The sequence below is a fragment of the Aspergillus novofumigatus genome (assembly GCF_002847465.1).
Source record: "Aspergillus novofumigatus IBT 16806 chromosome Unknown P174scaffold_1, whole genome shotgun sequence".
NCBI lineage: Eukaryota > Fungi > Ascomycota > Eurotiomycetes > Eurotiales > Aspergillaceae > Aspergillus > Aspergillus novofumigatus.
In genome coordinates this window covers 1,566,753-1,592,197 of record NW_020194274.1, presented here as the reverse complement: position 1 = coordinate 1,592,197, position 25,445 = coordinate 1,566,753, and the positions used below count along the sequence as shown (strand labels likewise).

Below are 25,445 nucleotides of genomic sequence, written 5' to 3'. Positions count from 1 at the left end.
ATTATGTTGGACGGATATATTTGTACGGGGCATTTTGGTTTTTCTCTTTTGTTTTTGGATTAAGATACACTGGTTATACTGGTTTGGACGGGTATGGTTCAGAATTGCATCTTATTAGTCTTTTGGCAGCAATGCATGAAGATTTCATTTGGTGTGCGTCTAGGCTATCGCTTCACACTGTGAATCCAGCAAGATATTGAGATATGACAAATTTCAAATTACTCTGCCCAGATGACGCTGCTCAGGCCTGTTGAAGTCCCAGGCTTCCCGGGCTCCCCGACCTGAATGTTGGCGACCAAGTCACCCAGCTTTCCACTCGCTGGATCCCGGGCGACAATGGCAACGTTGGAAGAGGACTGGTCTCCGATAGCGACCAGGGTTCCGGCCTTGTTGATGACAAAGGTACGGGGAACCAGACCATAGGAGGAGGTGAGTTCCTGGAAGGTCACGGTGCCGTTCTGAGAGCGGGAGAGGGTGGCCAATGAATCATTGCCGGAGAAGGCATGGTCGCTGCGGATCGAGGCATACAGGTTTGATCCGGCTTGCTGCAGCTCGGCCAGCGACGCGCCCTCGGGGACTCCACCGCCCGGGTACGGCACGAAGTCCTGAGTCTCGCGGAAGCCGAGACAGCCAGAGGGGAGGTACGAGACGGCGAAAGCGTGAAAGTGGCGGCTCAATTCACTGACCGTGTACAGCATTGTCTGCGGCGCGGTTTTGGCGGCATTTTTCCGGATGCGCAGACCATCGCGATGCGAGTGGTGAGCAGACCAGAAGAGGCCATGTCGCGGTCCACTGCCGGGCGTGTAGTTGAGGCTGGGGCAGGTGATTAGTTGGCCCGATTGCTTGTCGATGGCGTATACGCGAACCTGATCAGTGCCTAGGTCAGGGACGAGGATGAACGAGCCTGTAGGGTCGAGGATGATCTGGTGGGGGTGGGATGAGTCCTGCTGCGGAAGGGGGCCTGGTGGTGTCTGATACCGCAGGATCTGCAGGGGCTCGTCGCCGGATTCGAGGGAAGGGCAAAGGTCGATACCGCCGAACCGGTGCTTCGTCTGCTGTCAGATTTTGTTACACATTATTTTGGGAATCGACTTACTAGTGCGCAATGGCGATGTACTTTGCGCCGTCGTCTCCTTCGTACACGACGCTGTGGACGCCACCGCCGACGTCCACCACCTTTGCGAGCTGCCTGAGCGATCCATCTTTGCCGACGGCGTAAGAGGTCAAAGTGCCATTGGTCGTCGCGTCACCGGTCTCGTCGGAGCAGTAGAGAGTGCGCCCTGTGCAGTACAGGGTGCTCGCTTCGCAATCCAGGGTCAACCAGCTCGGCATGCCGCCGCAGGTGGTCATGTCCGACGCGAGCGACAGATCGTACTTGCCATTGCGCTGGGTGAGGGAGAGGGTGTAAACAGAGCCACTGTAGTGGGTGGCATACAGGGTCGCGGCGGAAGCCAGCGACGCGAACAGGGGGAGATAGCCTAGCATTTTGTCCAGTGGAGTATAAAGACTGAAAAGATTGTCAATTTACGGGGGTAGTTACAAATTATATACTCGGGACGGGCGGGAGAAATCCCGGACGGAAATGAAGGCGCGAAGGTAACATTGTTGTTGTCTTCATGCAGGATAAGCGGAGCAGGTGGCTGGCGTGGGAGTGGTAGTTGGGTTGGCATGGATCTGCATGTTTCTTCATGTTTTGGACTATGACTATGTAAGTGTGGGGGATGCCAAGAACGTGGGATACAGCGTATTCGGGCAGAGTTTAATCGAATCATTAGATCCTACTGTAGATGTCTCATGTTGATGATGTTGCAGTGTCTTACCCTTTTCCCCGCACCAGAAATGGTTATCCTTACGGGGTCCGGATAACCTCCATACCCCTGGACACAAATAGCGTTCCTATTCGGGTAAAGCATGTATGTTGAGAGGCTTGGCATCGCGTATGGTTTAGACTAGACTGCGGAGTATATCTATACAAGAGTAGATTCAGTTCCTGGCTACTTGCTTTGAGTTCGGCTATACTCTACTGCTGCTTTTTACAATATCTCGGTTTGAATGAGTTTGATGAGAACAATGCTCAGTATGACGTTGATACGTGCTTAGTTGATGTTTGTAGGTCCTTCCTCAGGAAGAAGCAAGTTTCTAGCGTGAAAAATAACCCCAGAACAACTTATTCCAGCTTCGGTGAAGGATTTCTAGGTAGGGGATTCTAGGTAAGGCATGATGAAGAATTGTAGATGCAGGACAGGAAGCTATTTGGAGTGGTTTGTCGAAGGGAATGCTCAGAAGAACTAATTGTTTGGATGACGCGCAATGGGTGTCCAAACCCCATAGAATCAACACTTTGTGTGCTTGCCTTCCTCTTATAGACCATCCCTCCTGCTTCCCTACTTGCTTTTGGACTACTGTTAGATACTCGTTTCAAACGTCTACTGCAGTGCCTAGAGTTCCAAGAACAAGCTTATTAATGAAGGCATTCATCCCTATTGTTTGGCAAGCTATGAATAGCTTGAACTCATTGAAATGAAGACTTATATCTTCTTTACTTGATTATCTTATTAACTGAGCTAGGGTCTAGATATCTTTTCTGTATGTAATGAAGTAGCATTGGATATATGTAACCTATATATAGCCTATTAGTTCACTTTCTTCCTCTTAACTATCCTTTCTTCCTTCTTCACTTACTGAGAAGACCTAAGTCGCAGACTTAAGCATTCACTTCTCTAATAAAGATGCATTCGCTACAAAAAGACAGAGAGCATCCGAAGCTTTCATTGTAAATAAATAGCTTCATCTGCCTCCCACATCCTGCTTCCCTTCCTACCATCTCAATTCCTCCCTCATAAACCACTGATGGAGCCCCATTCTTCTTTGGCGGCTGCCATTAGCAAAGCAGTCGAGACTGCCATTAGGCGCAATCTCGTAGAGGAAAGTTGGAAATCCATCCTCATATCGTTGCTGTTTCTTGCTACTGTGATCGACGTGAGTTGCCCGTCAGTGGACGCTGTAACGACGTCGCAGAGGCACTAAAGTATGATCTCTCAGCAACCACCGCTCCTCCTAGCAAGCCCGAGCGTCGACCTGGTGCTGACGTATAGGCCGAGTATCGATTGAAGCTCAGCTACGTATGCTGCGAATCGCGAAAAATTGGTGCAGCAGATTTATAACGCGTGTTATGGCCTCCTGCAGCCATCTCTCGAGTGCTTACCAAGTACTCCGCCAGATCGAAGCGGCCGAACAAAAGGCGCGTACACTGACTGGAAACTACTCATCTGAAGAGCAAAAGGCTCTCTGCCAGGGCCTGATCGCCCCTTGAAGATGTCTCCGAATTGAAGGGACCCGCGGTAGGCATTTCCGTCGACCCTAAGTGGCATGCAACGCATGAGGAATGTGCCACTGAGTGAATGGAAAGGAAAAGGGGAACCGCCGAGCCAGCCCTGGGGAAGGCCGCCTAGAAGTGAACCAGCCAAGCGCGACGTAGGCTATGCCTTCCGGCCAGAATCTATTGTAACTGCATTAGCACTAAGCATGTGATTCCCTACTGTCGTTTGCGCGATCTGGCCTGCATTCTGACGAAGTTCGGAAAGGACATATGCCAGCGTGCCATTTATACCCCTACTGGATGACTGACCCAAATACTGATGGTGTCAAACAATTTTTTAGCGCTCTGAGGCAGTTTAGTTCTGCTGAAAAGGTGGAAGCATGGCATAAGCCCATTTATGGACATGTCCCCGGGATTGAAAGGGCAGCAAACTTCACACTTCTCTCCCCCTACGCCCATGAGCTGCACACCAGCGGATACTTTGCCCTTGAGCCTGTTGAGGAAGATCCAGAAGGCAAGTGGATCACGGTGAAGATTTGGTGGTTGAAGCAACATACAGGTGTTGATTTCAACATTGCTCCGCAGCTTCCACCAAATCAGCACCCATGTAACCAGAGGAGAAAACTTGTGCGGTCATCGCTTTTAAGTCAAGTCTGCCAGTACGTCGCCAGAGAAGGGCAGATCCCCCGTTTTGACAAACAACAACCTGGCCTCAAAACGTCTGTTCCCAGCATTTTGGGTCAGAGGCGAAAGCCGTGCTCCTCATCCGAGACGAGGACCCTAAAGAGCTCAAAGTCAATGGTTGGAACCCTCTCAAAACGTGCAAAGAGTCTCCGAAAATTGCTGCCACGACATGGCAACTCCAGCCCACGGTTCTTACAGCGAAAGAACAACCGGGATGGAAAGAGTTTAGTTACCGGATGGAAACGTCCATTGTTCTTGTCGTCCGGCTGACTGGGGTGAACCATCCCGTCGTAAAACTTGATGGAGCAACGCCGTTTCCGACCAACTTTCGCACAGCTCACCCTGTGACCAACTCGCTTGGGGTTAATCCTGACTGGGACAAGATGATACGGGATGCCTTTCAACCTGGTCAATCAGCCTTTGATACTGGGCATTTCGTGCTCAGTCTGAAGGAATCTGCGTGCATGATTGAGCCGTCAAGGCTACAAAGTACAATTCTGCTCATATCGAAGGTGTATTGGCCATGATCCTGGCCAACCATATGTATGGAGGTTACAAAGGCGAAGAGATCAGGATTATAACGCCTTATGAGGCTCAACGCAACCTTTACTGAAGGACGTTTTGCAAGATGAGAAGGTTGAGACAACACTACTTTCGCTACGATGCAACAAGACACTTGGGGCACATTGGCAGATGATGTAGCTTTGAATTGGGATGCGAAGGACAAAAGTACGTACTGATGGAGAGGACAAGAGCAGCAACTGGTAGATCGTTCAATTTGTTTTGAACTTCACCCAGCCTTGAACTACTGTTCAGCTTTGGGATTTAGCGGTCCATTAGATTGCTGTTATGCTTTCATGCAATCACTGCTACCTCAGTTCTGGGACTTGCCAGGGTTAAACCTCAAGTCGCGAACACTGGCTACTCCAACGGAGGCGTCAACAGCCCTCCCTCCATCATCTTCACCTCAGCAGCTCTCATATCCTCCCCCGCAAAGAACCAGACCACCATCTCCGCCGCAACCTCCGCATCATCCTCCCCATCACGCGCCTCAATCGCCCTCACATACCTTTCTACTATTTCCCCATCCCACCCCACCTCCTCCCAAACTCCAGGCATGTCTCGCTATTCACAAACACATCAAACTCAAAATGCCCCTGGAAAGTCAACACCCGTCCGGGACGATATAATCCCTGGATAGGACACCGCGGCGTCGAGCCAACATTCACCCAGTCATCCGGTAGCCCTGTCTCACATACAACCCAATCCCCATGGATAAACTGCAGCTTCATCTCCTTCTTACCCTCCCCTGCTGCTGCTGGTGGCAGAAAAGGAAGCCCAATCCTCTCCACAAACTCCTCCTTTAGCGAAATAGCATGCACACCAATCTCATAACCCGCCGGACAAGCCTCAACCTCACACCCCGGCACTAGCGTCCGCGCGAGCATCTGATGCCCGAAACACGAGCCGAAGAATTTGATATGCGGGTGGCTCACATAGACATCTGCCAGGAAAGTCTGCAAAGAGGGAATCCAGGGGTGTTGGTCGGAGCGGTAGGCTGAGGTGGAGGAGCCGGTTAGGAGGATGCCGTCTATACCAGAACCACCCCTCTCTCGTAGGAGATGTGCCGGGGGGAAGATACCCCCGATGACATCGTAAGACGATGTGCTTAATGTTATTTCTTTACCGGGGGGCAAGGCTTGCGACTGGGAGAGACGTGCTGCGGCGGAGATGAGGAGATTGGTGAGTTGCGAGCTGTAGAGGCCTCGCGCGGCGTAGACGGTTGGGACGGGGACGTCGAGGTCCAAGATGGCGATGTGGAGGTGCATTTTTTTTTTCTCTGCCTCGTTTCTTTGCCGGTTGAGCCACGAGTGTATCCAATGCTTTTTTATGAGGAGTTGTTGGGATAAGAAGGTGTGTTGGTCTTGTGGTTAGTCTTATAGTCTTCGGAACTAGTTACCGGATTGGGAGAGGTTTTCCTGTTGGTGTTTTGCGAAGCCAGTTGATCTGTAGATTATGTAGAGAGATTGATAGATGTGATAGTTATACTAGAGGATATATATATATATATATATATATATATATTAAGTTATATTTGTAAGTTAGTTTGCTCACTAGAACTATAGCTGATGGAAGCGTATATACACAGTGTAGAGCAGGTATAAAAGGTGGAGTAGTTCATGATAATGACTGTCACATATGTAGGGCTGAAGTATTCACCTTCAGCCTGCATAGCCTTGGCTTAGACTCGACATGGAAAATATACAGAAGTTACCGAAGAACTTCACCTGTTGATAGCGTTACATCTTTATATAATGTATTGCGGAGTACTTGATTGATGCTGTCACATCCCCATCTGATTGCGCCATCATTCCGCATCACCACTCCCAGCACTGTATCATCTCCAGCCGGCGCCACGAGCCTATAAAAACAAAGACAGCCTGGCACGCCATCATCTCCGCTATTGACCAATCATTCATACTTGCCGTGTAGACTATAGCATGTATATATATATACCCCTCACGACCGCAAGATGCCATACAAAGTGTCAAGACAAGTAGGACAACGCAAGTATACGACAATTGACAGGATATGGCCGTCACACAAGTCGCATCTCCCCCTCCCAGTTCCCCGACGGCCTAAAGACAACAGGCCAACACCCCCTCTCTACGACCATCTCCAGCCCTTCGAACGCTTCCCCAAGGAAATCACAGGCCCTACGGTCTGGACAGCAGCCGAGTACCGCGATCACCCCGAGAAATGGACGCACCGGTTTACCCCAGAGGAATTGGACGAGCTGAGTCGCGCAGGGGATGAGTTTATCAACAACAAGATTCCCTTGACGGGGATTTCAAAGGTACCCCCACCTTCCTCACCCCTCTCCTTACCACATATTCAAAAACATGATTGACGCCTACGATAGAAAAACTTCCCGCTCCCAAACCTAAGCACCCACCTGCACTCCCTCCGCAACGACCTCCTCAACGGCCGGGGCTTCATCCTCTTCAAGGGTCTCCCCGTCACCCAGTGGGGAAACCACAAATCCGCCGTCGTGTACATGGGTCTCGGGACGTACCTGGGCTACTTCGTCAGCCAGAACAGCCGCGGCCATGTCCTCGGCCACGTCAAGGATCTAGGCGAGGATCCAACGCAGATCGACAAGGTACGCATCTATCGTACCAATGCTAGGTAGCCTCCCCCTTTCCCCCCCCCCCCCACTGCCTCACAGCCGTGAAAGATAGGCCAGGCCAGGCTGACGAGTAACTAGACAATTCTTCCACGCCGACGACGCGGATATCGTCGGCCTCCTGTGTATCGCGCGCGCCCTCGAAGGCGGCGAATCGGACATCGTCTCCTCACATACCGTGTATAACATCCTGGCGAGGGAGCGGCCCGACGTGCTCAAGACGCTAACGCAGCCGATCTGGTATTTTGATCGCAAGGGCGAGACCTCCAAGGGTCAGGAGGAGTATATTCGGACGAGTGTGGTGTATCTTGAGCGCGGAGACAACCCGCGCGTGTATACCAAGTACGTCCCTCCCCCCGTGTCTGCCCTTGCTTTTTGCAATGATTAGGGGTTTTTTTATTGATGGGTTGTTGTGTGACAGGTGGGATCCATACTACGTCCGCTCGCTGACCCGCTTCTCCGACGCGGGAATCATCCCCCGCTGTCTGCGGCGCAGCTTGAAGCCATCCAGGTGCTCGAGGACACCTGCCTCCAAAACGCGCTGCATATGGTTCTGGAGGTCGGCGATATTCAGTTCCTGGCTAACTCGCATGTGCTGCATGCGCGGACGGCGTACAGGGACCATGCGCCGCCGGCGCCGAGGCGGCATCTGATGCGGTTGTGGTTGGCGACGCCGGAGGATGAGGGCGGTTGGAGGTTGCCGTTTTGGGATAGTAATGAGAAGAAGCGAGGGGGGATTCAGGTGGATGATCAGCCGCCGGTGGCGCCGTTGGATGCGGAGTAGAGTAGCTTTCTAGTCTGTATGATACTTTCAATGTATGTGATTGTTAGTCGTACGATGGGATGCAAACTACTACTGCACTATTTTGTAGTTCCCTCCACTGATAATCTCCAACTTGCCCTTGGCGACCATCCCCGCAAGGAACTCGCGCAGCTCCTCGTTGCTGAATGGAAAACCCCCGGCACCGCGATCTTGAGCATCATCACGATGCGCTGCAGGGGCATCGCGCCTTGATTGGTCAACATGCCGACGATAAATTGCCAGTACAGGTTCATCTTCTCCATCGCCGCCGCCTCGGCCGTCTCCTTGGCCGCCGCCGCCGCTGCTGCATCGGCTGCTGCTGCCGCCGCGTGGGCCTGACCAGACTCCATCATCGCTGATACGCCAGCGGCGCCGACGGCTTCCTTGTCATCGTCATTGGGTAGGACCTCTAGGACGCGGAAAGTATTGCGCTGCACTTCGCTGAGGATGCGTTTGCTGACCCAGAAGAGACACGCACTGCGCACGAGCGCCGTCGACATGCCGAGTTCAGCCGACAACTCATCCACCGTTTTGGTGGTGGCCCCTTCCCCAGAGCCAAAGGCGTAGATCACGGTGGCCTGCCAGGTCGTCACCTCGTCCACAAACACTCGGTCCTCGAGATCCAGCTCGACGGTGACCTGTCCCATCCCGTTGAGCCAGGTGAGTTTCCGGGACTGTTTGAGCGATCCGAATCCTGTCGCGTAGCGCTCCTGCAGGGTGGCAATTTCGGGGGGACCTTGAATTCCTGCGGCGGAAATTCCGGCCAAAAGAAGTGTGAGAGGATCTTCGCATGCAGCTCCGGCTTGGTGTCGTCTTCCTGCTGGACAAGCCCTTGGTCGTTGCGGACGACGGCATCAACCCGGCGAGAGTCAAAGATGTCCCGTAACATGACCTCGCATGCTTGCAGTGCATTGTCCCCGAAGCGCACCTTGAGCAGCTCCAAGACGGACGTCTCCTGCTCGAACTCGGCGCGTTTCTGGAGCAGACGCTCCGCCAGCATGTTCTGCATTTCCCTGACAAACGTCTCTTTGGACTCGAAAAGACTGATCAGACTGCCAATGACGTCGGAGCTCTTCGATTTCCTGTAGTCCGGCGCTGCGTCCACTGGGTCCGGCATCCAGTTCATATCATCCCAATCAAGCTCGCCAGAGTCGGCCCGCAGTGAGTTCTGGTGTGCTTTGGCTAGCTCGGCAGACAGCTCCGAAAGAGTCTCTCCGGTAGACGGCAGATTGGGCTCGTCCGTGTCAGCAGGATCCGCCAGAAGCCCACCCACAATGACCTTGACAGTATCATCGCGATCGCGTAGGTACCTGCGAATGGGCCGCGCAACTCGGTCCAGCAAAACACCCTTGGGGTCTAGTAGGTTGAATGCGCGGATAATTGAAATGTACACTCGTAAGATGTCAATGGTCGACGCCCCGGGATGCAACAAACGTTGGTTGAGCACCTTGATGAACGCCTGAGTCAGACAGTACCTGGCGGCCGGATGGGTCAAAAAGTGTCGCAGGTCCTCAATCGCACCGCTACTCGCGGGCCACTCGACAATAATATCAAACAGCTCCCGGGTTCGGAGTGAGCCCAGACGAGAGACACCCATTTCCTGCCACTTCTCCACATCGGCCAAACTCACATCCAGACGTCCAGAGGCGGTCGATCCTGTCTCATCGTGGTTGATGATCGCCAGAACCTGCACAACCAGCCGAGCAAACACATTTTCAATCCACTGTCGCAGGTGCTGGCTGACCAACGATGGCCCCTCCCACTGGTTGGCATATGCAGATTCAATAAACACCGTCAACATCATGTCCATCACGCTGGCAAAAACTTTTTGGGCCTTGTCCCCTCCTAAGCCGACGAGCTGCAAGCTCCTCAGTAGTGACAGCAGGCGTTCGCGCGTCGCAACGACTCGCACATCCTCGTACTCTGCCATCATCTGCATTCGAACCTCCGCGGACGGCTCTTCCCGCCAATCCTGGTAGGAGACCGAGTACTGCCGGTCGACCTCCATATTATCCACACTGACACTGTCCTCAAAGTTTGCTTCCTCATCCAACGCGTCAATCCCCAGGATAATGAGCGAGTCTTTTGTGAGCTCTCGGAAGAGCAACTCTGATACTCGTGTCCAAGGCAGGGCATACGCCACCACCATTTGGAACGTATACGCCATTGCACGAAGCTCGCGTTCCTGGTCGGCATGGTTCAGGAGCGGTAGAAGGTACTCCACGAACGGAGCAAAGTACAACCGCCGTGCAAGTCCTAGGATTCGTACAATAGCCTGTAACTGCCCTTTATCCTCCGAGTCCAACACCTAGTATAATCAGAACTATCATCATCATTCATCGTTCATCAAGGTCAAATACCTTTGTCAGAACCGCATGAAAGTTGCGCAGGAAATGCACCCGTATCTCCAAGCGGTACCACTCGAGTATACTCTGCTGCTCCGTCGCGAGACCTTCTCCCCTGGCCAACGGTAAAATCAAATAGTCCAATGCATCCTTGACCTCTTTCGTGAAGCTCTTATGACCCCTCCACCGCTGGAGAAACTCCTCACCATCCTCTGCCTGCGTTAAATCCGCAAGCCCTTCGCTCGGTAATTGCAGAAACGCAGTGGCTACACGCCACGCACGATCCCGAGTTTCCTTGTCATTTTGTTCCTGATCATCAATTGTCTCAGCAGACTCGGAATGGCGCGGACTTTTGGCGCTGGCTAACCGAGACGCCGGCGCGGTGGTGAAATACGCGGGTGGGAAGACGGAGCCGAAGACGCGCTTGCGGCTGGCAGATATGGTCGAAGGCATGGCAATGAAGACGAGAGATCAATCCGGACGCATCGTGGGGCGACGATCGTAAATCACCGCCCTTGTACGTCGTACAGGGCTATATTGTGGCTTCTCGTGCGAGCCGTGAGGTCGTGCATCTCGCACCTCTATCGTTATCGATGTAGTCGCGTGGGTGCCAAGGAATCGCGCTATCACGTGATCTTTATCCATATAGAGAGCAGATTACAGCTACCAAGAGAAAGGTTATTGTTCAAGATTAGTCAAATCGACTCAAATGTATAGGCTATAATGACAAAATGTATGAAATATGCAAGTAATCTCGCCACCGATCGTTATCTATGGGTATCAACTGAGGAGATCGAATGTATATGGTCGGAGTACTCGTAGATCAACAGAGATGTATCACAGAGCTCATATCAACTCCGGACAGTGTTGTTGATGTAACAGGATCAATAACTGGCTAAGAACCATTGTTATCATCCACCTTCTCCCACTCACTATCCGTGCTATGGTATCCTGAGCTATCACCACTCACGCTGAGTCGCTTTCGCGACTGCGATTCAGCTGGGGGATGGAGAGTAGCCGACGTAGAGGCAGTAGTAGGTGCAGCGCTCGTGGAAACGCCTGTGGCAGCTGTGGCAGCTGCGACCTTGCTCTTCTCCTTCACAACCTCAGTCTCGGTATCACTGTCGCTGCTTTCCAGGGCCCCCAGTGGCTTCGTGCTACCACTCCTCCGCTCCTTATCCTCGTGTGTCTCCTTGGGCGCCTCCTGTGCCTGTACCTGGCTCAACTCATGAGCAAACCAGTTGATCGACCACCAGAGCGCCGCGGAAAGGATGGAAAGCACGACGAAGTGAATGCTGTAGGTGGCGAGGAGGAGCGCGAGCAGGAGGAGTTGCAGCGCGGCGAAGGTGACATTGGTCGCGATCAGGAGCGACGGGGTGGGTCCCGGGGTAAAGATGCTCGACCAGAGGTCCTCCACAAATGATCCCATGTTTGATTACGGCAACTGACAAGGGCAAGGTGGGTGGATCAGGCTCAAGGGTTTTCTTGCGGGGTTGATGGTAAAACTCGGTTTGTTGGACAGGGTCAAGAAGCAATGACGTTGATAGTCGGAAACTGAAATCCGTCGAACCTGCAGGGTCAGAAAGGTTACTGCATGACAACATTAGTGATACTCTATGCTCTTGGAATAGATCTGCAGTAAAAGAGGGGTCACAAACTAGGATTACGCCTCGTGGAAAGGGAGGACTGCAGTCAAGCTTGCAGTTATGGGATTTTCGAAGAAGAGAAGTTAATGCAAAACTGAGAAGTGGTGGCTTGCAACTTCAGAAAGTCGGCGGATGACCGAGAATGACGGTCGGCGTTTGACTGGTGATGATCAAGTGGGGAATAGACAAGAGGACGACTGGAGTAAGCCCCAGGATTTGCGAGGAATCAGGGGGAGATTTTGGTTGATTCAGTAACTGTCTATCTACCCGTGGGGATAGTTCAGATGGAGGCTAGGAATATGGATAGGTTGCGATATATCGTAGGGAGGAGGACTTTGTAGACATACAGAGTAAACAGCGGATGAAGATGTTGAGACATGCAAAGAGGGGCATCAGTTGCAACTGGCGCTAGCACATTTTAAGCAGATTAGGCATTTAGAGACAGCGTCAGGTAGACATCTATCTAGATATATTAATTTATCAATAGACTGCAGAAGATACAATTACTTCTCGTCCTTAACACCGAAAGACTCCGGAGTATATATCCTGCCCGGTAAGCTCTCCGTACAGTCTTCATGACTACTGCGGGTGACAGGCAACACGCAAAGGAATGAGGCAGATCAGGTTGGATTTATCACAGCAACTAGCACGGGATAATCATCAGCTCGATTGTGTTACCTATCCTCAAATCATTTTCCGATCGGTTTTCGCCCTGAGCTCCTCCACAATATCCTTGCCGTCGGGCCGACCACTGTACGGAGTAGCATCTGGGACAAGGGCGTCATCATCGCTCATCTCGTGTGATCAGCACGTGCCGTCCGCCCTCTAAGTATCACGGGATCCCTTCATTATCAGATACTTGAATGTGAGCAGTACAGACCAGAGACTAAGCAGTCAGCTATCAATCTGATCTGAAGAACAAACATATTCTCTCTTGTTCTATGGCAGACACCTTGGTTCTAGTAAATTCGAGCATCAACAGCCCTGGTTTTACTTCAGCTTGTCCCATGAATCCACCCGTCTAAAACGCCCCGTTTAGAGCTCCAACCCCGATCCGATACCCACTCGGTTATTTCCTCTTTGGGTTAAGAGTGTCCTCTCACTTCCAATAGCCGTCTGCTGCAAACGGCCTCGCTGCTATTCGACAGTCTCTCTGCGGATCTACATCTCCTTGATCCCAGCTTCGCCCAGTAATTGTTACCAGACTATTAGGGCTGGTTTCTTCTTTGCTCTTCTGTGCTTCCCCCGCCTCAGAATCATGGCTCGGGTAGTATCCGACACGACCGTCCTACCCCGAATGTCTACGAATCAGGGATCTTGCTCGGCCTTTGCACCTGTCCAAGTCTCAATCACAATGGACGGGCCCTGCTTAGACCTATATAAATCAGGCTTCGGCTCTGTAGCTTTTCCCTGTCCTCTTCCATCCGACTAGCCACAAGTCTTGTCCTCCGCCACAACCTTATATTGTACACTTCCCCCTTCTCTCTTTCTCCCTATACAAGCCAGGTATGGCAAACAAACATCCTGACCTCGCCAAGGACGTCTCCCCAGATGGTCGGGTAGGATTCAGCCATCATGCAGAGGACATTATGACTGACCGGGAGCCCTATGGGCCTCCCGGTCTTCGTGGTCTAATCTCGAACCCGTTTGTCTTTCTCTGTGCCGCATGTTCGACGCTCGGTGGTCTAGTCTTTGGCTACGATCAAGGTGTGGTGTCGGTCATTCTGGTGATGGACCAATTTCTGGAACGCTTTCCAGAGGTAGCTCCTAATGCATCTGGTGCTGGTTTCTGGAAAGGTCTCATGACTGCCATGATTGAATTGGGGGCTCTCCTTGGTGCGCTCAACCAGGGATGGATCGCCGACAAGATCTCTCGACGGTACTCGATTATTGTTGCCGTCATCATCTTCACGATTGGTTCTATCCTGCAGACTGCCGCGATCGACTATCCCATGTTGACTGTGGCTCGATTTATTGGAGGGGTGGGGATCGGTATGCTGTCGATGGTTGCTCCGTTGTACATTTCCGAGATCAGTAAGTGGCCCCGATCCTTCTAAGTCGGGACAGCGTTGACAGTTTGCCAGGTCCTCCGGAGTGCCGTGGTACGTTGCTGGTGCTGGAAGAGTTTTGTATTGTCCTCGGCATCGTCATCGCATACTGGATCACATACGGCACCCGATTCATGGCGGGCGAATGGTCCTGGAGACTTCCCTTCCTCCTGCAGATGATTCCCGGCTTTGTCCTCGCTGGCGGTGTCCTTGCCTTGCCCTTCTCTCCTCGATGGCTCGCATCCAAGGGACGCAACGAAGAAGCCCTCCAGAGTCTGTCAAAGCTGCGTCGGCTGCCTCCATCCGACAAGCGGGTCCGGCAGGAGTACCTCGACATCCAAGCCGAGGTCCGCTTTCACCAGGAATTGAACGCGGAAAAGCATCCTACCCTCCAAGGAGGCGGTACTCGGAAATCACTCTTGCTGGAAATGGCTTCCTGGGCGGACTGCTTCAAGAAAGGATGCTGGCGACGAACTCACGTGGGCATGGGCCTCATGTTCTTCCAGCAGGTGAGTTTTTCTCATCCTTCCTCCCCTCGAAAAACCCCTCGAACCCCACTGACATATCGTAGTTTGTCGGCATCAACGCCCTCATCTACTACTCTCCCACCCTCTTCGAGACCATGGGCCTAGACTACGACATGCAACTCCTCATGTCCGGTGTCCTCAACGTAACCCAGCTCGTCGGCGTCATGACCAGCGTCTGGACAATGGATAGCCTCGGCCGCCGCGTCCTCCTCCTCTGGGGTGCATTGTTCATGACAATCTCCCACGTCATCATTGCCGTCCTCGTTGGCCTCTTCTCCAATAACTGGCCCGCCCACCGCCCCCAAGGCTGGGTCAGCGTCGCCTTCCTCTTCTTCTACATGCTCAGCTTTGGTGCTTCTTGGGGTCCTGTCCCCTGGGCTCTTCCGTCTGGTATGTTTCTCCTAGCTCATTCTCACCCTAATCCTGAAATAAAACTGACAAACAACAGAGATCTTCCCCTCCTCCCTCCGTGCCAAGGGCGTCGCCCTCTCCACCTGCTCAAACTGGCTAAACAACTTTATCATCGTAAGCTCCCTCTCATTCACCCCGCCAACCCCATAAAAGCTAACGAACGATAGGGCCTCATCACCCCGCCTCTGGTCGAAAACACCGGCTACGGCGCCTACGTTTTCTTCGCCGTCTTCTGTCTCCTCGCACTCGTCTGGACCTTTTTCTTCATCCCTGAGACCAAGGGCCGCACGCTCGAGCAGATGGACCATGTCTTCAAGGATAATTCCAGTGAAGCGGAGAAAGCGCGCCGACACGCTATTGAGGCGGAGCTGTTGCGTGCCGAATACGAGTATCAGAATGCGTATGCGGATGCTGCGCCTTGATTTCTGTTAACGGGGTTTGTGACAAAAGACAAGTCCACGGGTGGACTTTTGCTTTTATCTTCTGATTGTGTACATCACATAAATGACTAGCTAGCATATAACGATGATTACGACTACCTCACCTGTCCTTATCACAAATAATCATCAAGGAATGGTTGTCTTCATCGACTTGATAGACTTCTGTTAAGATCATACAGCGCCTCCTTACCGAAGGAATTCTCTCACAGATGCATCCCCTCAAACGACGCCTCCAAATCATCCGCCCTCATCACCCCCTCCGCTACGCGGTGCTCCCTCCCCCAACCGGCTCCCCGCACTCGGGACACGCCGTCTGCTCCATCGCACCCCCACACTCCCCAATGGTGAACGGGTGTCCGTTCCGGCAGTAATACCAGTGCCCCGTGCCATGGAACTCGCGCGCCATGGCCGCCACCACCGCCATGCGCTCTTCGTTCGTCACAACGGCATAAAACGTCGAGTCGCGGAGCATTCTATCAACGGTCTCGATATCAGGCAGGAGACCTCTCGTCTGGGTTGGGTGCTGCGCGCAGAGGGAACGCGCGTGAGCGGCCGCCTCCCGCCCTTCTCCAAGGTGTGTCTCCGCGGCTTGTGGAGAAAGGGTCTGGGATCGTTCGAGGGCGTGGAGGTGTGCAAGGAAAGTGTAGCCCTCTGCTTGCTGGCGGATGCGGCCGGAGGTATCTGCGAGGTTGATGAGTGTAGCGCACTCGTCTCGTGCGTCTTGTAAGTTGAAGGAGATGGTGATGTTGCCCGTTTGCGAGGAGGCGCGGTCCTTGACGGCGAGGAAATCGGTTAGCAGGGCGATGTCGAAACGGAGGTTCAGGGCGGTAGCGAGGAGGACGCCCTTTGACTGGAGGATGGTGTTGTCAAACTCAAAGTCTCCGTCGGTCTTCTTCCTTCGTTTGGTGCTTTCAACCATGCTGCGGACTCGGTCGTAGGGCTGTTCGTCCAAGGCTACTCGTTTGCGGTAGGCGACGACCTTGTCGCGAAGCTTGGTTATATCTTTCCACCGGCCAGGGGACGTGTGGTGAACTACTTCCGTCATTGTCTTGACGTTTTGCTGGATTGAGCCCTCGAGCTGCAGATGGTCGGGCCAGACTGGCCCTTTTCTATTTGCGCCCTCTGTTTTTTCCTGCATTAGTTTCACCTGCCGGGCGAGCTCCTCCTCTAGAGGAACGTATTCCCGGTTCAAATAAAGGATGAACTTCTTGGTGGATTCGTCCAGTAGCGCTCGACGCACAAGTCGACCGTATCTGGAAAGATCTCTGAGTGACCCACGACAGGTGGCACACGTCTTGATATCATCCATGGAGAACGGGCGCGTTGAATCCTTGATGGACATGGGTCTTCCTTGTTCGTCGAGTTCGTAGTGCTCTTGCAAGGCCATTTGCCCGTCCATGCTTTCCATGGTCAAGAAATGGCCACACCGAGGGAAGATGCACGGATTTTCATCCAGGTTGATGTTCTCGTATGTCTCACCCAGGATAAAGTCCACAACCTGGTGTTTGATTCCTTTGCTTGCACACGTTTGGCAGTATTTGTCGGACGGACATCTCTCACCACATAACGACGGACACTGATGACCACACTGCAGCTTCTGGTCGCACCGTTTGGAGCACGGAATGTGGTTGCACGGGGCCGCGCAAGGCATTGTGCACGCGCTGTGTGGACATCTGGAGAAGCATCGCTCTTCGGCACATGGGGTGCATGGCTCCCGGCATTTCTTGGTACATTTGGAGTGACCGCACTGCACGTCGCATGGTTCTCCACACGGGGGACAAGGCTCGTCGCCATGGCAGACCGCACTGCAAAAGTGAGCGCAAGTCGAGTGCTTGCGGCCGCACTTTTGCTGACATCTGCCATGGTCAATGCGGACATCCTCCCAATCAAGAAGCTGTACGCAATGGTGGCATGGCCGCTTGCATGTGTGTCCGCAAGTCAAGAGAGCATTACACTGAGCGGTACATTTAAAAGTAGCCAATTTCACATCTTGATGGCATTCCACCGTAATCTCGTGCTTGCAACGTTCGACCGTCTTGGCAACAGCCACCTTGCAGCGGACAGTAGACAAGTCCTGATCTTGCCAGCAGGGCAAAGTCGGCATCGAATGGCCGCATTCAAGCTTCCTATCCTCCTTATACACCTTCACCATACACCTGTCAGGACAAGGATCACCGCACCGCTTGACGCACGGATGAGTACACCCTTTGCGCGGACGAGGGCACGGCTGTGGGCAATACGCGGCGTTGTGAAGCAGTTCCGAATGGCACTTTTGCTCACAAGCATGGCCACAGGGAAGACGATTGATGCAGCGCAGACTACAACCCCCTCTGGGGATAGCTGCAAAAAATGGTGAGGCGTAGAGACAAGGAGTGGTGTATCAGGGTGACGGGGACACTGCAACTCCAGCTGTGATCCTATATTGCCCGACTGCCGAAGGATGTCAATGACCTGCGCCCACATCGGGACATAAGTACAAGTCTCGGAATTGCCAATAATGTACATTCCATGCTGAGCTCGTGATAGGAGGACGTTTATTCTGTTGGATGTACGCAAGAATCCGCAGCGATTCCGAGAGTTACTCCGCACCAGCGATATAACGACAACTTTGGCCTCTTCACCTTGGAAATTGTCTATGGTCGCTACCCTCAAAGTCTGCAGTAGAGTAGCTCTCGCCGTGGTCTTGACATCAGTTTCACCAGCTTCAAAGCCAGCACTCTCGAGCTGATCAGCATCTCTTTCTCCAAGTGTGACGGTGAAGTGTTGCGAGAACAGCTGACGTAGGCGATGGAGTTGACCCAGGTATGGAGTAATGACAGCAATATCGCCGCTATGGTATTTGCCCTGTCGCACGAGGTGGTTGACCACAGCCATTGTCATCTGAATTTCGTACTCGTTCCAGTGCGAGGTCGCCAGCAGACTCGTATTGGCTGCGTCCGCCTCCGGCTCGCGATGGTCCAGCCAGAACAGTCTCCGGCGCATACCCACAACTTCAGGATAGCTTGACACTGATTCTGCGTCTTCTAGCTGAGGATATAGAGTATTCCGAACTAGTTGGGCGATGGAAGGGTGCATCCTGCGTTGCGTTTCGAGTGTGCTGAACGGAAGACCCAGACCCATGGCACTCTGCGATTCGACGAGTCGCTCAAACAACGAAACGTCCAGAGAGTACTTTTCGCCACCTCTAGGATTCTCGCGCGAGAGCTCGTAATTCTGAACCTGTGGACGGAGTTGTAGGTGATCACCAATAAGGATGGCGTGTTCGACCGAGGGCAGCAGAGCAGTGAGAAGGTGTGCTTCCAGAACCTCGCCGGCTTCTTCACACATCACGACTTTGGATTGTAGCTTTCGCAGCATGTTCAAATTTCGAGCCAGACCGGACGTGGTGACTCCGATGACATCGGCATCTGCCAGACAGCGGAGATCCACTTCGTCTCGAACGTTGTCGAGATTGGCTTTGGCTATACGGTGTGCCGAGCAGAGCTGCGTGACTTTATCATGCACCAGCTTAATGACTTCTTTCGCCCATATCTGGCGCAGTTCCTCTCTTTCTTTTTGCGACAGTTGTGACGGATTTAGTGACATGAGCACGTCGAAAGATCGTATCTCATCTCCTGGTCCCCCAGCCTGGACCCAACGCCTGATCACGTCACTGGGCTTGCCGTGCCCAACCCTCTCCCAACCGTCCTCGTCCTTACCGAACAGAGCAGAATAATAGCGCGGATATAGTTTTTGAAGGTGAGGGATGAGATGAGTGGCTAACAAGCCCTGGTTGATGTTCAGGGTGGAGAACTTGTCCTCGCACGCCTCTGTTTCGCAATGAAGGCGATATTGATCTTGTCGCTCCCTCTTGGTTTTCTCGGCATCCTTTGCAATATGTCGTAGATTGAGCGACCTCAGCTGGTCAGACTTGGACTGCGAACCGATCCGTATAATCTGGGACGTTACTCCTTTGTCGATGAGAGCTTCCAGCAACTGGTCCAGAGCATGGTTCGTATAAGTAACACATAACACAGGACCAAGATTTGTCTTTCCTTGCTTCTTATTTGCTAGGAGGACTCGGATAAGCGCAACACCTGTGTAGCTCTTACCCGTACCAGGAGGCCCTTGAATCAAGCCAATTCGGTGTTGGAGGCTATTGACCAAGGCCCTCGCCTGGGCCCCGTCGAGGGTCGAGTTGCGTTGCAAGTATTCTATATCAACCGGTTTATCGGCTTGGATGTATAGTTCGGCCTTGTTATTCATCAAGCAACGAAGGTTGAAGCGAAATCCGGGTCTCAACGCATAGAGGGGAGGAGGAACTTCGACTGGACCTACATCGCCGTTCGGGACCAGAATCTCTAGGAATGGTAGCTCCCTGTTCTCCTTGATCTTCTTCAGTGCTCGCAAGGTTGGTTCGAAGCCAGCCAGTAGAATGCCTGGGAATTCGACAACAGAAAAATCCCGTTTATTCAGGGCCTTGTTCAATATTGTGCGGACCATGCCGGGTTTCGTATCGACCAGAGTCATCTTGACTGACGCTTCCTTCGCATCTCCCCACAGGGATGCTGCATTCTCGCTTTCCTTATTGGCATTGACTGTTTGCTTTTCGGGAGACCTGACTTGCTCGTCCACGGTGGTACAGAAGACAACCGTCCTTCCATTGCGTCCATTCATGATGAGACACACAAGAGCACCGGGTTGCAAACGCTTCGACAACTGCCACCAGTTTTCCCGGTCCTTGGCCGACATCTCACTGACATGTGGCGGTTGAGGGAATTGAACCTTGAATTGAAAGCCAAGGAATTTGTCAAAGTAGATCTGTCCGATCTTCGCACGAGGATAGACGTGTGTCCGAACCTGGGAAATCCGTCCGCCTGGTCCCTGTGACCCCTTGAGCTCCTGGTGAATAGCATCTCGCAGCTGACCGATCGTATCTTCCCTTAGTAGACGGAAATTTCGATCTAACAAACCGTCCAGACCACCCACATGCCACTGACCAGGATCATTGACCGGCAGGTATTCGATACGCGAACTCTGAATCTCATCTAGGGTTGGCATGATAGCGATGTTCACAATATCGGCATGGTCATTGTCATGTCTGCCACCGGGCGGTTCGCGATGTACCGTAAATGCTGCAGCAGACTTCGGTTCACATTTGAGCTTATCGTTCGCAGGTGCAGATGGTAGGAAGCTGCCAATTTCCAATCGGCGTAGAAGGTGATCGAGAAGATTGCGCGAGTGGTGGAGAGAGCTCGCCAGGCCACCCTCGGTCATCTGGAGAAAAAGCTGCTGAAACCTGTTTGCTTGATCTTTGAGTGCATCTTGAACGAATGCGGTGGAGTTTAGATCGACAATTTTTGCAAACACGAGGAGTGAAATCTCCAACCACTCCACGGCTGTTTCCTCCTCGCTGGTTTTTGATAGCACATCGCATATTGAGCTTAGGAATAGCGCTGCCCTGCGACCGTTGATACCATACAGCACATTGAAAATAGTTCCCACTGCTTGTTCCAAGATCAGCGACGATAAAACCTTAGGGTGCGAGACGGTTTCCAGCAGAGGAAGGACCTGTGACCGGAAGACTGCTTCCTTTGCCTTCGACTCAGCTGTGGGGAATTTATTCTCCACAAGATCTCGAATATGTTCCAATCCCGTCTCCTCAGCTAGTTCACGTATCACTCCTTGCATAAGACCAGCGTCAACTTCGATAAACTGTCGAGCATCTCGGAAGAAGTTATCCAACTTCGCGCGACCTGGTCGAGATGCACGAATGTCTGTGGTTATGGTATCCTTCCAGGATCGAAATTGTTTCTCTGAATCTGACAGTTCTGGTCTTTTGGGTCTCGTGTCTCGTTTTGGTCGATCGTCATCTCGCCTTCCGGGGTCATTTACGTGTTGGAACTTGCAGTTTTTGAAGGAACACGTTCCCCTTCTGGCAAAGTCCCTGCAAATCCTGAAGACTGTTAGTACTGTGTTCCCAGTATTAGACTAGTCCGAGCGACGTACTTGGGTCTTGCCATGTTTACAGTCGACGTGTCTCGCTAGGTGAAATTCTCCAAGGGCACTGCTCGACGCCTAAGATAGGAGCGCAGAATGAAGAAGTTCTGGGTGGTTAGGCTTTGATCTGTTAGATTGGAAGTCAGATCGTCTTTATGGGAACGTAGCTATGAGAGCAGAGTGATAGGCAAAAGAACGAAAACAGAAGCAAGATAGAGTGCGAGAAGAAGTGAAAGGTGACGAGCTCAGTTTATTTATACATGCAGAGCACAACAGGTCTGATATTCTGGGCTGAGGGCGCCTTGCACTGCGGCAGCTGTGAGCACAAAGAATTATTTTAAGACATTCACAGCCAAACAATTCCTTGTGTTGGAACAAAGTCGGGAGCAGTATGTCTCCAGCCTCTTGCTATGAGCAGGCGTTGTTGTATCATCATTAGATGAGCTGCGCCACTGGAAGCTGTGCCGCTGGAGTCTCTGACGCTGACGACCACTCATTTTACCCTCCACTCTCACACTCTGTAGGTATGGATCACATTCTGCCGGATATCTGCCTTGACAGTGATCGCGAGCTGACTCACAACATTCCTTGGACTCAGCAGGTGGGTGAAGCGCTCCACCATCTAGCTGATCGGACGCTCAAAGGACTTGTCACCAACCAGGAAGGTACTACTCCAAAGTATAGCTCTCTGCTTGCTGGCGAATGCGGCCGGAGGCGTCTGCGAGGTTGATGAGTGTGGAGGACTCGTCTCTTGCGTCTTGTAGGTTGAGGGAGAGGGAGATGGTGATATCCTCAGAATAGGCAATAAAGGGGATCGATTGTATTATGGCTAGCTAAGTCCAATGTATAGGATAACGAGTCAAAGCCTGACGAGGTTGAGTCCTACAGCTAGGGTGGTGGTTATGCAGCGGGTTTTCTGGCATAGAAGGTGGGAGGAGAAGGTTTGTCCTTTCCCTTGTATCAGATCAGATCTATATCTGTGAGGGGGCTGATGGAGGTAGTCTACTGGAAAGGTATAACGCGAGATCTGCGAAGTGATTGTTGGCTGGTGTGCAGAGGGTTGTGAGGGGGAGTTATCTGGAGTCGTCTCAGCTGGTTGCTTTCTTTTGCGTTCGTTTACTGAACATAGCCAACACCTAACGGTAAGCAGTAATCGCAGCAGCATATTCACTGCTCATGTTGCCGATTGCGCTGTCTGCAGACAAATGGGAGATCAAGTGATCCGATCGTCTGATAGAACATCATCTATATAACATCTGATTACAGACATGGTATCAATTAGGAGGCGGATGCAACGAATAGGGCGGCGGCGGGTCATCCTCCGGCGCACTTCTCCTCCTCGACCTGTCCTGCAGCGGAATCTGCGGGCCCCAGTGGAACCCTGCGCGCTCTTTATAATTCCTCGCCATCCTCTGCTCATACCAGATGATCAACCCCACAATGATGATTCCGGCGATACTCACCCCAATTGCTATCCCCACCTTTGCGCGAGTGCTCAACCCTCGCCCGCTTGGGCCTGTCTCTCCTGTCACTCCTGTCACTCCTGTCACTCCTGTCCCGTTGCAGGTGGAGTTGGAAGACGGGGCTGCTCTCTGGATGGTGCGCTGGAAGGAACTGCAGTCAATGGTGTTGGTGGTGTCGATCGTGATCCGGTTGACCCCGGTGAGGGAGGGAAATCCAGCGCTACAGCGAGTGAGTTTTAGGTCAGGATGGTGTATGATGGATCGTACCTTGTGATGTTTCCACTGAGCTGGATGGTCTCCGCGGAATATAAGCTTGTGAAATTGACATCTAGGAAGGATGAGGAGTTGACTGTGATGTTGCCCTGGATTGATTGTAGGGAATCCAGAGAGAGACTATCTCGTTAGCACACACCGTACAATACACAAGGTGTACCTATGATGGACATACCTGGATAGTGCACCCTGGAGATCGAGCATATCGCCCACTGAGCGTAGCTTTGGTAGATCCAGGTCTACAGGCGCACCGTAGTTATGAATGGAGACTCCTGATGGGCCAAAATATTTTCTTGTCTGGATGTTGGCCGTTTCGAGGACAGGCATCGAGAACCTAGCCATCGTCAGTTCGGAGACGGGACATGTGTATGCATATGCTGATGACGCACTCCGTAATCACTCCCGAGAACCGGATAAAAGTTGCAAATTTCAGGGCAGGAAAGCTGAGCGGGAGTTGACCGTAGGCCACATCATCGAGGTAATTCGCGGCGATGATATCAGACCCCCGTATGCTGAGGTTGCTATTGACTTGCTCTAAAGAGTCAAGTCTCACACTAAGCTTGTTAGTCCGGTATCTGCTAGACACTGCAGGAACGGAATCAATACCTCGAGTAGTTCCCCGCCAGCGAGATACTCGTCGCTTGTTTCAACGACCGAAAGTCTACCGCGGCGGTCAACGGTACGGCCACATCGATCGAGCCAACGGCAGTCGCTTTGGGGGCGGATACATCTATTATGTCTTGACTATTAGGGAGATCAACCTTGATACCTCCCAGGTACAGCACGTCCGGCAGCGAGATCGACGAGAGTTTAAACGTCTCAGTAGGGGCGGTATAGGTAATGACCCCACTAATACTGGTAACATTGAGGAGAGAGAATGATCCGTTGAAGCTTTCCAGCAGAGTAATATCATCATCAATTATGGTGCAGTTATGCGTGGAGAACCAGTTCAGGTCATCTGGGGAGGAGAAATCGAATGCTGCCGGTGTGTTTCGGTCGCTGGGATTATGGCTCCGCTCGCACGTTGTCGCAGCGACAACTGATCATGTCAGATTTATAGGTCTTGTTGAAAGTAAGCAGCCTTACATGGTAATACCAAAACTATCAGTGCTAAGACTGAACAACAATGGAAATATGTCATCGTTTAGCATCAAATTGAGATGCGGAGAAGATAAGAACAATCTGGGGGAGAAGATGACCGGGCGGCGGTGGTCTGGGCATGATAAGTATCTAGCTAGTTATTAATAGGAATAGTGGCTTGAGTTGGGCCCTGTTGGATCCTAGCCAGCAGAGTTAGACACAATCCTGCAGTGGCGGCTCGTCTTATCCCTTGGCGTCTCGAGAGGGGTAGACGAGTAGTAGACAAGCATCAACCGGGTCGTCAGCGGGCTGAAGGCAATCTAAAGCCTTTTAAACTTTGAACTGATCAAATCAAATGGTGTGAAGTATCAATGAGGCTGTGTTGATGCGTGTGTGATATTTCTCGATCGAGGTCATCGCACGCAGTGGTAGGATTTAACAGCCTATCAGTCTTTTGTTTGTAGCACTGTCAATTCATGATAGCCTTGACTCGTCACGTTGTCCAAATCCAGAGTTATCGCCAAGGCACGAAATGTAAATAAGGTGTAAGTCCCGTTGGATACTCAGGGCGTCGTCAAACTCAATCCGATGGCACATCCGAAGTCGGAGGTGTAAAGGTATTAAGGATAGAAGGACATCTAGTTATCCGTTTCGGTATTTTCCTTTTGATCGAGTAATATGGTAACAGATATAGATCAATCCCATGGAACTCATATATACATCGACTTGTACCTCCACGAAACAGCATCGTCGTGTACTTCCACTGAAATCCAAGCTCGTGTATGCAAACCTTTTCCAAGAGCAGGTATCAATAACCCGTTTATGAGGGGCCTATCATGCACCAGAAGTAGAAGTGACATAAGTCCCAGTAGCAGTGGTTTCACTGCATTGACTCGGGGCGTATTAGCAGTCGGCGGAGTCGGCAGTCTTATACGTAGACGGACAGCAGTGTCTATGACGCTGCGACGGACATACTCAATTTCATTACATGCAACAGGAAGCATGCGATAAGCTGATCTCCCGGAGATAAATTGATTAGCCGACTTGATGATCGAGAACCAGTCCGAAAATAATCGGAGAACGGCCGAACCGGGGAAACAGTTTGACCACGTACAATTGACCAGGCCATTCTATCGAACAGAGCGTCCTGACAACTCTCTGAATGTTGTTCATGGACGCTAAGAAACAGCCTTGGGAGTCAGCAATAACCTCTGAGGCATTCTACTACAGGACATTCCTTA

At 52.0% G+C, this 25,445-nt stretch overlaps 9 protein-coding genes across 9 annotated transcripts; 3 read left to right on the top strand and 6 right to left on the bottom strand.

Annotated features, from left to right (window-relative positions):
- Positions 1–68: 68 nt before the first annotated feature.
- On the bottom strand, positions 69–1,556 carry P174DRAFT_436867 (lactonase family protein). Its single transcript, XM_024826143.1, has 3 exons — positions 1,097–1,556; positions 1,034–1,046; positions 69–995 (listed from the first exon to the last, which is right to left on the bottom strand). Exons 1-3 carry the CDS (start codon positions 1,483–1,485, stop codon positions 219–221), a joined length of 1,179 nt encoding a protein of 392 aa, XP_024687050.1. The 5' UTR covers positions 1,486–1,556; the 3' UTR covers positions 69–218.
- Positions 1,557–3,589: 2,033 nt separating this feature from the next.
- On the top strand, positions 3,590–4,273 carry P174DRAFT_426746 (uncharacterized protein; the record flags this gene model as incomplete). Its single annotated transcript, XM_024825396.1, has 1 exon — positions 3,590–4,273. One exon carries the CDS (start codon positions 3,590–3,592, stop codon positions 4,271–4,273), a length of 684 nt encoding a protein of 227 aa, XP_024687049.1.
- Positions 4,274–4,924: 651 nt separating this feature from the next.
- P174DRAFT_508716 (type 1 glutamine amidotransferase) lies at positions 4,925–5,832 on the bottom strand (the record flags this gene model as incomplete). The annotated part of the gene is made up of 2 exons (XM_024831484.1): positions 4,925–5,076; positions 5,097–5,832. The coding sequence occupies 2 exons, from the start codon at positions 5,830–5,832 to the stop codon at positions 4,925–4,927; spliced, it is 888 nt and encodes a 295-aa protein (XP_024687048.1).
- A 672-nt stretch (positions 5,833–6,504) lies between these two features.
- On the top strand, positions 6,505–7,974 carry P174DRAFT_456167 (TauD/TfdA family dioxygenase; the record flags this gene model as incomplete). The annotated part of the gene is made up of 6 exons (XM_024829405.1): positions 6,505–6,550; positions 6,631–6,860; positions 6,927–7,192; positions 7,272–7,532; positions 7,612–7,673; positions 7,694–7,974. 6 exons carry the CDS (start codon positions 6,505–6,507, stop codon positions 7,972–7,974), a joined length of 1,146 nt encoding a protein of 381 aa, XP_024687047.1.
- Positions 7,975–8,051: 77 nt separating this feature from the next.
- On the bottom strand, positions 8,052–10,887 carry P174DRAFT_508714 (anaphase promoting complex subunit 2; the record flags this gene model as incomplete). The annotated part of the gene is made up of 3 exons (XM_024831483.1): positions 10,353–10,887; positions 8,729–10,300; positions 8,052–8,702 (listed from the first exon to the last, which is right to left on the bottom strand). The coding sequence occupies exons 1-3, from the start codon at positions 10,788–10,790 to the stop codon at positions 8,052–8,054; spliced, it is 2,661 nt and encodes an 886-aa protein (XP_024687046.1). The 5' UTR covers positions 10,791–10,887.
- Positions 10,888–11,096: 209 nt separating this feature from the next.
- P174DRAFT_436863 (V-type ATPase assembly factor PKR1) lies at positions 11,097–12,135 on the bottom strand. The gene is made up of 2 exons (XM_024826142.1): positions 11,996–12,135; positions 11,097–11,927 (listed from the first exon to the last, which is right to left on the bottom strand). Exon 2 carries the CDS (start codon positions 11,764–11,766, stop codon positions 11,233–11,235), a length of 534 nt encoding a protein of 177 aa, XP_024687045.1. The 5' UTR covers positions 11,767–11,927; positions 11,996–12,135; the 3' UTR covers positions 11,097–11,232.
- Positions 12,136–13,491: 1,356 nt separating this feature from the next.
- Positions 13,492–15,391, top strand: P174DRAFT_416185 (sugar porter family MFS transporter; the record flags this gene model as incomplete). The annotated part of the gene is made up of 5 exons (XM_024824473.1): positions 13,492–14,017; positions 14,068–14,540; positions 14,603–14,948; positions 15,007–15,083; positions 15,137–15,391. The coding sequence occupies 5 exons, from the start codon at positions 13,492–13,494 to the stop codon at positions 15,389–15,391; spliced, it is 1,677 nt and encodes a 558-aa protein (XP_024687044.1).
- Positions 15,392–15,612: 221 nt separating this feature from the next.
- On the bottom strand, positions 15,613–22,566 carry P174DRAFT_456164 (putative NF-X1 finger and helicase domain protein; the record flags this gene model as incomplete). Its single annotated transcript, XM_024829404.1, has 22 exons — positions 15,613–15,685; positions 15,709–16,662; positions 16,684–17,684; positions 17,735–19,867; positions 19,889–19,963; positions 19,988–20,010; positions 20,032–20,045; positions 20,076–20,128; positions 20,150–20,209; positions 20,237–20,330; positions 20,358–20,431; positions 20,465–20,523; positions 20,545–20,680; positions 20,720–20,797; positions 20,819–20,849; positions 20,871–20,992; positions 21,020–21,046; positions 21,071–21,114; positions 21,145–21,266; positions 21,294–21,351; positions 22,061–22,138; positions 22,560–22,566. 22 exons carry the CDS (start codon positions 22,564–22,566, stop codon positions 15,613–15,615), a joined length of 5,316 nt encoding a protein of 1,771 aa, XP_024687043.1.
- Positions 22,535–24,323, bottom strand: P174DRAFT_500108 (uncharacterized protein). The gene is made up of 6 exons (XM_024830950.1): positions 24,211–24,323; positions 23,731–24,163; positions 23,514–23,678; positions 23,300–23,458; positions 23,119–23,244; positions 22,535–23,071 (listed from the first exon to the last, which is right to left on the bottom strand). The coding sequence occupies exons 1-6, from the start codon at positions 24,263–24,265 to the stop codon at positions 22,663–22,665; spliced, it is 1,347 nt and encodes a 448-aa protein (XP_024687042.1). The 5' UTR covers positions 24,266–24,323; the 3' UTR covers positions 22,535–22,662.
- Positions 24,324–25,445: the final 1,122 nt, after the last annotated feature.

What these genes read in the sequence shown, in the direction of transcription:
- P174DRAFT_436867 (XM_024826143.1), bottom strand. Translation starts at nt 1,485, where the DNA reads ATGCTAGGCTATCTCCCCCTGTTCGCGTCGCTGGCTTCCGCCGCGACC.
- P174DRAFT_436863 (XM_024826142.1), bottom strand. Translation starts at nt 11,766, where the DNA reads ATGGGATCATTTGTGGAGGACCTCTGGTCGAGCATCTTTACCCCGGGA.
- P174DRAFT_500108 (XM_024830950.1), bottom strand. Translation starts at nt 24,265, where the DNA reads ATGACATATTTCCATTGTTGTTCAGTCTTAGCACTGATAGTTTTGGTA. An exon ending in GATAGTTTTGGTATTACCAT is followed by an intron (nt 24,164 to 24,210) that starts GTAAGGCTGCTT and finishes TGACATGATCAG; the next exon opens with TTGTCGCTGCGACAACGTGC. An exon ending in CTCCAGGGTGCACTATCCAG is followed by an intron (nt 23,245 to 23,299) that starts GTATGTCCATCA and finishes CTAACGAGATAG; the next exon opens with TCTCTCTCTGGATTCCCTAC.